Consider the following 14,074-nt stretch of genomic DNA (forward strand, 5'->3'; position numbering starts at 1 on the left):
GATGTGACCAAGGAACCAATTTTGTTGGTGCAAGGAGAGAGTTTACAGAACTCATGAAAGGAATGGATCAAGAAAGAGTGAAGGCTCTAGGATGTGAATTTCTTATGAACCCTCCAGCTGCAAGTCACATGGGCGGAGTCAGGGAGAGGCAAATAAGAACCATATTTGCCTCTTACTGTGTTCTTACTGCTATTCTCGACCAGTCAGCACAAAGGCTTGACAGTACCTCTTTAAGGACATTCCTGTATGAGGTTATGGCCATCATTAACAGCAGGCCACTCACCGCTGAACATTTGAATGACCCATCCGGACCTGAACCTTTAACTCCGAACCACATCCTTACAATGAAGTCCACAATCATTCTGCCCCCACCTGGACAATTTGTCAGAGAAGATCTTTATCTTGATCTTTATCTATCAAAAGAGGTGGATTGCAGTATTTGGCCAATGAGTTTTGGACTCGATGGAAGAAAGAATCTTTAAACTTACAACCAAGAAAAAAGTGGCTCAAGAACAGAAGGAACTTGAAGGTCAACGACATTGTCCTTCTGCAAGATGATCTGGCACCATGCAACGCATAGAAGCTGGCCAGAATCACAGAAATCTATCCAGGGTGAGATGGTAGGGTGAGAACTAAGATTGCTGGTTAGTAACACCACATTTGACAAAAAAGGGAAACCCACAACTAAAACGGTGTTCCTTGAAAGACCTGTACTTTGCTTGAGGCAGACTAAGGTATTAAATGTTTTGCCTGAAATCCCATGTTAAATGGTTAATAACAGGAAATGTTTCATTGAGAAGTTGAAGTGTTTAATTACAACAACCATTGTGTTTAGAGAAATCCCACACTAAGGTTTGTGTGATTTGATGGGAGTGTAACTGTTGTCATTCTGTTGTTTAAATAATTTATATAATTTGTCTTCTTTTTGAAGACCAATACCAATATTAAGTTCATTTAAGTTGCATTTGCTATTTATAAATAATTTCATTTAGTACAAGCAATAATGCTATTATTTCAGCTCAAAATTACGTACTTACCTCGTTAAGCTGCTCTCATGTGAGTACAATTTTGAAGTAACTCCGGCAAGCAAGTAGTAGCATAGATATCATATATGCGCCATTAAGTTTTATGCTGGTCACAACAGGTTTAATTCAATTCATTCATTCATTCATTATCCTAACCCGCTTATCCTGAACAGGGTCACAGGGGGGCTTGAGCCTATCCCAGCATACATTGGGCGAAAGGCAGCAATACACCCTGGACAGGTCGCCAGTCCATCGCAGGGCACACACACCATTCACTCATACCTATGGGCAATTTAGACTCTCCAATCAGCCTAACCTGCATGTCTTTGGACTGTGGGAGGAAACCGGAGTACCCGGAGGAAACCCACGCAAACGCAAACTATGTTGCAATGTGTGTGTGTGTGCTCCGCCTATTACCACTGCTTTCGTGATCGGATTCCATCTGATGGAATAAAAGCCTATTATTCAACACTTTGCTGCAAGACTCCTGATTATACGAATTGGATTGTATTCTTGGAATTGGACTGATACTTTGTCGGCCTGGGGAACCACGACACTATAAGTACCAACTCGCAAATGAGCTATTACTAGTTAGCTTCCTGAATTTACAAATATACCCCTGAAGCACAACGCTACCATGTTCGTATTGCCTATATTTCATCAGAAATGGATATTTGTAAATTCGTCAGGCTAACTTTCTTGTTGCTACCAATAACAAACTGGTATTATTTTATAACTAGATATGTAGTCTCCGCTTGGAAAAGAAGCAATAGAGTTTCAGTGATTGCTTGTCTGGAGTGCAATTTGGGCAGCTACGCGGACAATCAAACTAAGCCCCCACGCCATTGGCTGTAGCAGTTAGAACTGATTTTCAAACAATGAGCTTTAATTGCTGTACAGCTGTACAATGTTTTGATACATTTGACGGCCCAACATATGTCCACTTTGAAACCCGAATTTAAGGACTATAAACACAGGCAGAGGGTGACTCAACATGTCAGTGAGCCTTTTTCAATGATAGGAAGGGATTTCCAATGGTTTGTAACAATGTTTTAACACAAAAATATTAGCTATTGTACCTTTAGCTGATTGCCTGTTGATCTCAAATACAAATTATATAATGATATAGCAAAAATGTTTATTTTTATTACCATACCATATTCTTTCAGCAGCATTACATTACATTTCCTTATGCAGACACATACAAAACCGTGCATATCAAGGTCATACATCAAACAAATGAACACGCCAGATAAGGTACAATTCAAATGGGATTGGTTGTTAGCCCAGAACATATGTCCAGTACATAAGATAGAGATAGGCCAAGCCTGTAATTACCATACCAAGACAACTACAACTTGAGAAATAACCGTTCAGAGAAATTCAAAAGTCCTAGGTTACAGTAAAAAAATACAAGGGGGTAAAGATAGACAGGTGAAAAACAAGTGACAATAAGTTAGGGGACTCCTGCAGAAGAGTTATGGCACAGTGAGAAGAGTCTCACTGCAGCAGAAAATGGGCAGAGAGTAGGAAGTTCTTATGGGGATGGGGAGGTTGTTCCACCACTGGGGAGCTAGGGTGGAGAAGGTCCGCAGTCGGGACAAGCGAGAACCATTTACACGGCTGGCAGGATGAGCAAGTCTTCATCGATGGTGCAATTGCTGAATTAATTAATTCTGAAGCCTCTTATCTACTACAGTTCAACCAAATGCCTCCAAGACAATGATCCTAAACGATGATGCTAAAGCAAAGGAGTTTTTCAAAGCCAAAACAAGAAAATTCTGAATGGTGTGCGGGGAAAAATTCACAAATAACATATCACAGGTGAGCATCGTCTGATGAAACAGATCCCAGTAAAAAACAACAATAGCTATTCTTCAGTTTAACTTTCTCATTTATTTGATCAAACAGAATAAGAGAGTGGAAGGCCTACCAGCTTTCTGATAGTTCTTCAATTTGCACACACACACAGTATGACTTAAATCCAGTTTTCAGTATACTGCCCCAGAAGGGAGGGGGGAACATAAACAAAAATACACGCAGCTGGCTGCTTAACTTATTCTTAAACTGAATATGAAATATTATACTGTGTTGGAAAGGGTAGGAAACCCCGTACAAGAATATTGGCATGTTTTAAGTTAGTTAGGTACTTAAATGACCTCCCAGTTCAAGTTTAAGACCACATTTGCTTAGGTATTGTCCCGGGAAAAAAAATGTTAAAAACTTCAATGTTAGTCAGAAAACAATCACAGCTTCATAACCTGCTCTGGGCACCTGCCCAGAGCGCTAGCCCAACTTTCCTGCGCACCCCCTCCTGGCCTGGAGCTCCAGCCTAAGACCAGCCGCACAACTCCCTCCTGCCACAGCTGTAGCACCAAGCCTGTCCCCTTGCCTGACACTGCCACCCATTGGTGTTCCTGCCATCTGTGCTTCAAGTTATTGGACATTTATGAACTTTTATTTAATCTGGTTTTCTGTTTAAAACCATTGTTTTTACAAACCGGTGTTAACCAGCGGCAGATGGGTTCCCCTACTGAGTCAGGTTCTGCTCAAGGTTTCTTCCTGTTCCAGGGAGCTTTTCCTTGCCACTGTTGCCCTAGGCGTACTCTTGGGGCCCGGTTTCTAATTCTGTAAAGCTGCTTTGCAACAAAGGCCCTTTGTAAAAACCGCTATACAAATAAAATTGAATTGAATTGAATTGAATAACCGAGGGATATTTGATTCCATAAATATGTCTGGATGAAATTATTTGCATTATATTTCTACCAAACAGGAGATATGTTGGCCAGATGAGCGATAAAACTGAGCTAAGAAAAAAACAAAAAGACAATGTATTTATCCATGCAACTTCTGAATTGTGTTCTCACAGATCAAGGCACCTCATTTATGGCACAAATGCTGAAAGAACGATACAAATTTTGGGGGCGGAGCCAACTGGATAAACCCCTAACTGGCGAATGGGGGACTAATGAAGCGGGGAGGGTATGGAGAGGAGGGATTTTTAAAAGTAACGTTTCTGGGGACGCAAGTGCTGACATACGGTGAAAAGTGGCCACACGAATCCGCTCTTCATGTTGTGTATAAAGCTGATGCTTTTACTGTCAGCTCTGTGTATACAGAATTTGGTTGTTCCAGTTCTTACCCATCTACCATGTCTAATATTTCAACACCTACCTCATCGGAAGCTGGGGCCATGCAGCAAACTGTTCTGTTGGGTCCAAAGAAAGATCTTGCCGCAATATCAAGAGTTTGTTTGATTTTGTCGCAATATCAAGAGGCTCTCTACACCGTGTGTGGGTTTCTTCCCGTGAGGAGGGTCCTGGCTGCAGGTATCACATTTCCATAGATGGCGATGCCCCAATTTTTCAACCGTTGGAAAGATGAGGATTGCATCTGCATTACAGAACGCGTGTTTTGTGTGACGCTTGCAACTGGTATGATTTAAGAAGATGCTACGAGGAGGTAGCCAGTAGACCAAGCAGGCAAAGTCCATTTTGAAATCCTCTGACACTATGAAAGTTAACCTGTATGACAACTTTACAGAACAGTTCCCAAAACAACACCAAATGTGTCTGATGAAGAAGAAAAGACTGATCTTGAATAATTTAGAAGTCCTGTTTCAAAAATGATAAGATAAAAACTTTGTTTAGTTGTCATTTAGATTTTGTATATTCTAAACTGTTTGTATAGTATGCCTGTGTAGTATGTTGTGAATGTCTTTTTTTTTCATTTTGGTGGTTAATGTGAGCTTTTAAATAAAATATTTTTAATAAAGATTTTTGTTTGTTTTGTTTATTATTATCAAGGCATTGTATGCCAGATCTGTGGTAAGTCCAAAGCGCCGGAACGACCCAAATATTATTGGTGCTGACTATGTGGTTGCGTGAGCATGCCCCCATATATGTCATCACGAAGTGACGTCATTACGTCATTTACGTTCACGTTTTGGGACTGCTCTGTATTCAACAGCCAGAGAAAAACTCATAAGCTCTTCAAATGCACAACTGTGATAAAAAAACCTGTTGTCCCCATGTCATCTTACAAGTCTTCAAAAGTATAATGGTTTGCAAGAAAGAAGCTAGGAGTAGAGAATTCTTATTATTTTTACCATGCTAACTACAATAACTGTGTGTGTTCTCTTTCTCATTTCAACCAATCGAATTTACACTAAATAGTCGGCAGGTGGAACTCGTTAACACACACAATACAATTTGATCAACACAGAAATAGGACACAATAGATACATGTTATGTGGTTCTACAAAAACATTTGTCACACTATAACGACCACAACCTCCCTTTTTCAAGAAATTACAAGAAGAAAAGGAGGACCATTTTTTAAAATTAAATACAAAAATGTATATTTAACTGAGGTGACATAAAGAAGAGGTTAAAAATACAAACATTCATTTAAACTTGCTCAAAACTTCAAATTCAACTGAACAGTTGCAGACTTCAGAGGCAAACTTCAGCAGTCCACCTAACATCTTTGATTTTAAATGAGCAATTAGTATTAGGTTTCTATGTTCAGGTTCACTAATTTCACTTGGATTGCAATGAAAAGGTTATTCATCACTGAATAAAATGTCATATTCTCCAAAAATGTAACTTTATTCAACAGATGCTCCAGGACTTGTAGAATTTTTCATATTTCATGCATGGCATTTAATCCTTCATCAGTTTCACCCTTCTTCCCTCCATTGGAATCTTTTGAAGTTTTGCTCCAATATATGTCTGATTATATGTAGGATTCATCAAATGTTATCTTGTGTTTATCTTTGGTGAATGAAACCTGTCTGGTCTAAGATGATTATTTGTGGGAAAATTCTCTCTACTCTTTTGGCCAATATGTACGTAAAAAAATTATAATCCTGGTTTAGGACACTTACAGGTCTAAAATGACCACACTCAAGTCTGTCCTTACCCTCTTATCAGCGATATAATTGCTTGAGGGGGTATCTTGCCCTCCTTAAGGGCCCAGTTAAAGGTAGACTGCAGGGTAGGGATCAGCGACTCCTTCATTACTTACGGCAAACAACAGCAGTGCAAAAGCAAACCAACATGAACAAAAACATACAATGAAGCTTGAAAACCAAATAAATGACTTCCAATTGTGGGATCTCAGTTACAACCCTGACTGAGCCTTGATGGTATAAGAGCTTTCAGGGATAGCCTCTCCCCCCGTATGGAGAGAGGCCCTAGTTATCAGAATAAATATAGTGTATTGCTTACTTCCTTCTCGGCTTAACAAGTATGAGTCTCGTCCGCATGATACAGATGATACTGTAAGTTTTAACCATCTAAACATAATCACCCAACCATTTTAATAAGTGCAGTATTAAAAAGTAGCCTAGTTATCAAAAACAAAGTCAAATCCCACCACCCCGATAAGTGGAACATCTTACCAACACCTCTCCCATAATGCCAGCTGTTGTAGCCAACAACAGTTGAGTCATGTTTAGTCCTTATCCTGGCGTGTAAAAGCCTGAAGCCTTTCCTTGTATCCCCATGTTAAGTCGGCGCTTCCATGGTCTCCTCGTCTCTTGTTTGCTTGCCACCATAAGCGTTGAATCTGGTGTAAAAGTGCCTCTTGACTTGATGATGGATACTGACAGCTCTCTCTTCGCCATATCCCTGGTTGCCTCTTCCACATAATTATATAGTACTGTTCTCTCCGGGTAGAATACCTGAAATCTTGCTGGGAATGGAGTCTGAAAACCCTAACCCGCTTATCCTGAAGAGGGTCGCAGGGGGGCTGGAGCCTATCCCAGCATACATTGGGCGAAATGCACCCTGGACAGGTCGCCAGTCCATCGCAGGGCACACACACCATTCACTCACACACTCATACCTATGGGCAATTTAAACTCTCCAATCAGCCTAACCTGCATGTCTTTGGACTGTGGGAGGAAACCGGAGTATAATTCAAGCGGAAACCAACACAATGCAATTTGGTTTTATTATATGGAATATGTAGACGGAGATTGTGACCAGATTTAACAACTATTTATCCACAAATATGACCTCTGTTGTGGGAAGCAGAAGTAAAACTTTAGGTCTTCAAAAGCTGAGAGGGATTACCTCCTAACACATTCATGTTTAGTCTCATTTACATTTTACATTTGAGTCATTTGGCAGACGCTTTTAATCCAAAGCGACTTACAAGTGCATAGGTTCTTCCACAGCGCTGTTCTAAACAAACATACAGTTATCGTAAGTGCCACTTTTTTTGGGTTAGACAAGAGGGATATCAGAAAGGGGGGGGGGGGGGGGGGGAATCAGGAGGGAGGACTAAGCTAAGGTTTGAAAAGGTGTGTTTTTAGTCAAAATAGGTGGGGGGGATTCTGCTGTCCACCACTGAGGAATCAGAACGGAAAACAGGCGTGAACGTGCAGTTCGACCGCCAGGTGCTTGTAGTGAGGGAACCATAAGATGACCAGAGCTGGCAGACCGGAATGGTCTAGCTGGGAGTGATTAAGGATTGTATGTAAGGTGGGGCAGTCCCCTTAGCAGCCTGAAATGCCAGCACTTGGGCCTTGAAGCGGATGCGTGCGGTAAAAGGAAGCCAGTGGAGGCCAATGAGGAATGGGGTGACATGAGCCGACCTGGGCTGACTGGTGATCAGGCGGACTGCAGCATTCTGGACCAGCTGGAGGGGCTTGATGGCACAAGCTGGGAGACTGGCTAGGAGGGAGTTGCAGTAATCCAGGCGGGAAATGATGAGTGCCTCGACTAGGAGCTGGGTGGCTTTCTCTGTCAGGAGATGGCGGATACGGCATATATTGTAGAGGAAGAACCTGCAGGTTCTGGCAGTGGAGGATACATGTGGAGCGAGGGTGAGGCGGTTATCAAGAGTCACCCCATGATTCTTGGCCGAATGGGAGGAGGATACTACAAAGTCCTCAACAATCAGTGAGAGGTCAATTGTCGGATAGGACTTAGCAGGGATGTTAAGAAGAGACTAAAACCATGAATCTTTTCATAATAAAATAATGGTGCTTAACTCTGCTTTGTCCTCCTAAGTAGTCTAGTTCTTGCCATAAAGAAGTATGACCTCCCCCTTCCTTCCACTCCTTACCTCAGCATCACCCAATCAGGGCAAGCATCCATGGGTAGCCAGGCTAAGGTATTTAAGGTAGTCTGTGGGTTAGAATTTGGATCTTTGGAGAAGAAGCAGCAGTTTTCTAGCTGATTTACCTTGTGCCGGAGGCACTGAAAGTGGAAGGCGGCAATACCCTGGCAAGGTCTGGCTTATCAGGTCTTTTCTGGTATTTACAATGTCCTGTCTATTGTCCTGTTTTGTAAAATAGAAGTAGTGAGCCTACATTCAACAAAGTATGATTTGTATTCATCATTCCAACGGTCTGCTTCTTAATTTAATCTTAAGATCTGATGGGTTTTTTTTTAAATTGTTGGTCGATTCCACCAGTTTACTGGACTGACGTATTCAAGAATTTGGTGAATTTATTGATTCTTGTCATTCTTAATGATAATTATTCATTTAAATCACATAAAATATATTCTATATGTAGGTTAAGTGAGAGGTTCAAGCACACAATAGCACTTTCGTTCGGTATTCAGATTGCTGAATGTCTTGACATGGATATGTTTTGTTGGAACCGCTGTGTATGGTTTTTACGCTCTACGAAATGGTGAGGATGATTATTTGAAACGTATACGTCTGTCCTCACTTGGGTGCCAAATATGTAAGGGAAGCAGTGTATAACTGAAATGAGTATTTAGTCTCATTAAATTACTCATCGACTCGGCTCTCATGTCATGCAACACCAAAACAGACACCGGGTTTCATAAGATAATTTATTAAATCTAATCACAGAGAACAATGCTGACTAAGGATAGGTAGGGATGTGTGCATGTGTTCAACAAAGGAGGAGAGGTGTGTGTGTGTGCATACTTTATCCTTGCTTCCCCGACATTGCACATTCATTTATTTTGGAACAAAAGTATTGAAATTGTGTAGAACTTTGAAAACTTTCCAATAACATTTATTTTTTGAAGATATGGTCTTTAGGTAGGCTTGGGGGTCCAATATGTGCAAACTTTGATGACTCGTAGGTCATTCTGGCTCATCGAACTAGATTCTAACACTCGGTCATATAAATTAACATGCATAAAAAAAAGATCTAATCTAAAAGTGCATTAGGAGTGTCTAGTGAATGATTTGACTGAATGCACTAAACATCTGACAAATGTTAATTAAATCAATTTCTACAGATGGTTTAAGTATCTTTGGTCATGCATCGGTTTGTATCCATGGCAAATCACTATTAATGCCTTAAAGATGTTTAAACGCAGATATAAAAAAACATTATGGGCAGAAAGCTCTTCTTGACTGTCTTGGACAACTATTAATTGCATAACAAAATACAATTTTGTTTAGATTTAGTTTTATAAAAATGTAATGGTTGGTAGAATGGCAGTTCAACACCCCACTTCTCACTTTATTTGCTTGCCTGCTATTGGCCAGCGTCATCAATTTATTTTTGCAAAAATAGGAAAGAAAAACAAATTTTTAACTAAGATGTTTATTTGGTTTTCCAAACACCAGTGAAAATGTTCCCATAGTACAGAAACTCTTTTGACAAGTGTAATTGTTGATCATACATCGGCACTTGAAGGCAAGGGTTCTTCACAGTACACCCCAAGGAAAACACACCCTCCCAGCACATATGTACTTAGTTCAGACATTGACAACTTGCAACTGATGTTTCCCCTCGGAATAAAAAAAAAAAAAAAAAAAAAACTGTCCAAAATGCGTTAAATAATTGTATTATTGAGTGCCAGCAGATGTACACGCATAGTCCATTCTACATGAAAATTTATACTTTTTGTTACTTTTGTCACAAAACAGCAGTCATAAAAAACAACCTGGTCTTGTCAGGTTTGTTTGTGCACATGAAACTTTAAATATGCAAATTCCCCCTTTGATGTCACAAAGCTGAGAGAAATATTGGATCAGGGTTTAATTTTATCTCATAAAAATCAAGTAAAAAATGCGGTGTGTAACTTTTGGGCTCTCAGTCATGTGTACGAAAAAGCCTTAAAGACTTCATCTGAGTTCTCTTTCCTTTAATAGCCCTAAGATTGTTGGTGTTCTTACTGACCAACTGCTACCAATATGAGAAATGCATGCAGCAAGTTCCAGTGTACTACAATTAGGTGATCAGCAAACCAATTGCTGGTGGGAAAGAATGGATTTTTACAGATCATGGTTGCATGTCATTGAACTATACATTGTATCATGCAAAAGTAACTAATGGTCTACTTGACCTGAATGCAAACCTGGGAGTGTTTTATACTGTTACAACTTGCCTCCTTGGCCCTGGTCAACATTATCACGTATGCTACTCTAATAAGTCCGAACACAAGACTAAAACAAACATTAAATAAATAAAAAAAACTAAATCTAAATATAATTCTTGTAATATACCCAACCAAACCAAACAAAGTTAATTATACTTTAAATGTAATTTGAAAATATGACGTTAGCTTGCCAGCAACATATCTTTTCATTTTACAAAGCGGGGACACTCCTGAATCACAAACCTTCACCCAATTCCATCAAGGGGGGCACATTGGCTCACGTGGTTAAGAGCAGTTGCCTGGCAGTCCGAGGGTTGCCAGTTCAATCCCAGCCTGGGTGTGTTGAACTATGCCTGAGGAAGACCTAACCAAACCCCCAAATGCTCTGAGCTGGTTGGTACTTTGCATGGTATTGGTGTGTGAGTGTATGGGGGAATGGGTGAATGAGAAGCATCAATTGTACAGCGCTTTGGATAAAGGTGTTATATAAATGCCAGCCATTTACCATTTACCATCTACCCCCCCTCGAGCGGTTTACGTACACTGGTACTTATCTACTTCAATCTCAAACTGCCTCACGGTATAGATGACTACAGGTTTATAATTCTCAATTTTCACATGTGAAACTAGTCAGCTGTGTTTGTGTTGTACACGTGGTTGTGTTCCTGTCCCCTAGGGTTCTCATTGCTGGGGGAGAAGCAGTCAACAAGGTGGAACCACTCTTCGTTTCCGGATGCACTCCCAGATCCAGTTGGCAGTGACTCTCTGTGCCTGGCTGTCTTCCTCAGGCATGGACAGCGTGTGGGTTGCTGAGGCAGCATCATACTCTGGGACCAGGTCGCCGTCATAGGCCACAAAATACCGCCGCAGTTTCACATAGTCTTGTACGGACTCTGGCAGGAACAGCTTCACCCCACTGAAGATGTCCAGTAAGGTCTGATGCAGATGGGAGGGAGAGATACAGACTCAATGACATTTACCCCATGTATTTCAAAAAGCAAAAGAGGATATCACTGGTTTAATACTATACAGAAATCAGACCTGGGTCAAACACGTAATTGTTTTGGATTCAATTATTTTCTATGCTTTACCAAACGAGTCTAGTGTATTGGAACCTATGAAATAAGTGCAAAACATGCAAGTTCAATCAAGCACAGATAATCATTTCCATCCAAAATTGCCCGTTTGACCCAGGTCAAGTAGAAATACAAACCTTTTCCTTTTTGCTTTCTGCTGATTGGGAAGGGGCAGTCTTCGGTTTGCTTTGCCCATTGCTGTGTATGGTTTCTGTCTTTCTCATCTGAAATAAAATACAAGAGGGTACAAAACATAAATGCTTCCCTCTTGCTACAGTAAACATAGGACAATGTGTAAAATGCAAAAGGGCGCTAGGACAAGACTACGAACTCCAGTCCCTTCACCCAAAGCTACACCTGTGAATCTGTGACAGTGGGAGTCTCTACAGCAATATTCTGGGTTTGCCTGTATTAATAATATGGGCCGGGGCACCTCAATGTTTTTCCATAATGCCAAAGCTGAAACCGTGCACGAAAAAACGTGAAAACAATTAAAAACAGTCCTTGCATTTATTGGTACAATTTGGTTGTCCTGTGGGTAGGCTAAGATTACTGTTCCATGTTGTTTGATTCTCAGAGAGGAATAGCTTATGTTGTGAGGCATTTCAAGTTGTACGTTCATTTGATGATACAATATAATTTGTTACTTCCAGTTTAAATCAGCAATTGTTCTATCGACAAAAGCAAAGATAAAAAAAAAAAAAAGTCTGATACGAGGATGGTAAAGGAGCAAGGTGAACGCATTAATCCAATTTAGAATTTATTTATGTTCCCATTTCAACAGAATTTGTGTGTATTCTAGTCTGTTTTTATATTTGTGTTAGACATTTCAATGAATCCATTTCAACACTGTAAACTGTGTATTTTTGTAATCTGTGGCAAAGAAACTTATGGCCAGATGTACAAAGCCTTCTGAGACTATTTTCAGGCACACGACACATTCTGCCTAGGAAACATGCATCGCATGCAACAAACGGGCACACGGGGGCTAGAACCGCAGTATGCATGTGATCTAGGAGCGTCACTGGAAGATGCGCTCATCTCCTTAATGCATACGCATGCATACGCCTCACAGCAAGGAGGTCCTGGGTTCGAATCCCGGTCGGCCTCTCTGTGTGGAGTTTAAATTGTCCATAGGAATGAGTGTGTGAGTGAATGGTGTGTGCCCTGCGATGGACTGGCGACCTGTCCAAGGTGTACTCCTGCCTTTCGCCCAATGTGTGCTGGGATGGGCTCCAGCCCCCCTGCGACCCTGTTCAGGATAAGCAGGTTAGGATAATGAATGACTGAATGAATGAATGAGACCCAACTTTTCAGGTTCTGAACCAATTTATTTTCAGTCTGAACGTGCCGGCCAGTTCAAAATTAGGTTCGGGAACCAGAACGGTCACGGAGCCTTGCCGGTGTGAATGGCCTAAGAGTCGCAGGACGCGTCCGATGCCAGTCCTCAGTCTTGCCCCAGGACATCTAAAGGGAGGCATACGAACTGTTGGGAGCTTTGATGGTTCAGCAGATGCCAGGCGTCCTTGGAAACATCTACCGGTGCTGTGCGTAGCAGCTCGTGGGCATGCAGAGAAGGGGTGCCGGGACTTGAGGCGCACGTGTTGTGGGGTCCCTATGACAACCTTGTTGTGGTCGTCACTCAACTGCCTTTCAATGTGGCAGCGTCATGTCTCACATCAGGAGGGACGATGCCAGCTAGTACGGGCAGTTGGCTAACCGGGGTTGCTCGCAGGTAGATGGAAATGGTTCAGTGCTGCGTCCAGCTTTTTGGCATGGGGGCTAAGAAACCAGACAGGGGCACAGTACTCAGCAGTGGAGAACACCAGGGTGGCAGCTCCTTATGCTGTACGGGCCAGGTGGCACCACTACTCAAGGTTGGCGAAGATATGGTGCTATGCCAAGGTAATCGCCCTGCGAAGCCAACAAGCCTGATGATGGCCCCAAAGTGTGTTCCGTACAAGATCCTGGTGCACCTCCACCAGATGCATCAGGAGCCAGCAATCGACCCTCAGCTGCCCAAAGAACAAGTTGGTTTTTGCAGCAGGAAGTCCACAGCAGACCAGGTGACACGTGTGTCAAGACATCAAAGGCAGCTTCCAGGCAAGTGACATCTCAGACAAGCACTATGTTCATTCAATACCCTGAAACAAAATGCCAACTTCCAGCTTCATTCTCAAAACCAAAAAAAACTGAGTTTGGCAAAAAAAAAAAAAAAAAAAAAACCTTCCACAGTTGTCTGCCCCTTTGGCCTGGAATGAGCTTCAAAGAAAAATGAAACTGAAGGAGCTTCTCTCGCTAAATAATTTTCGCTTCATGTTTCCTCTTAATTTCTTTTTACATTTTTAGATTCCTTTATTTGTACTAATGTGATGTATTATGATGTAATTATGCGTGTCTGTAATTTTGTGCTGTTTTTCTGGGCCAGGTATCTCAATGAGAGTCACCTGGTTAAATAAAGGTTAAATAAAAGAAAATAAAAATAAAAAAGATGCTGAGCAACTGCAGTTTCTGAATACACTCCAACATTAGCCAACCCAGCAGGGTACGGAAACTCAAGAATGGCATCCCGCAAGGCTCCGTGCTCATACCCATGCTATTCAACATCTACACCCATTACCTAACTGCCACCTGAGGCTTATTCTAACCA

At 41.4% G+C, this 14,074-nt stretch overlaps 1 protein-coding gene across 4 annotated transcripts in view; it reads right to left on the minus strand.

The window, feature by feature from the left end:
* Nucleotides 1-9,554: 9,554 nt before the first annotated feature.
* The window catches only part of lig3 (ligase III, DNA, ATP-dependent), a 30,157-nt gene continuing 25,637 nt past the window's right edge, over nt 9,555-14,074 (minus strand). For all 4 annotated transcript variants that reach the window (XM_061248367.1, XM_061248366.1, XM_061248369.1 and 1 more), the window contains exons 20-21: nt 11,562-11,648; nt 9,555-11,284 (exon numbers count right to left, since the gene is read on the minus strand). In XM_061248367.1, coding sequence (XP_061104351.1) covers nt 11,051-11,284; nt 11,562-11,648 — 321 coding nt within the window. In that variant the 3' untranslated portion in view covers nt 9,555-11,050. The remainder of the gene's footprint in view (nt 11,285-11,561; nt 11,649-14,074) is intronic.

Source organism: Conger conger, chromosome 7 (assembly GCF_963514075.1).
Source record: "Conger conger chromosome 7, fConCon1.1, whole genome shotgun sequence".
In the NCBI taxonomy this organism is placed as follows: domain Eukaryota; kingdom Metazoa; phylum Chordata; class Actinopteri; order Anguilliformes; family Congridae; genus Conger; species Conger conger.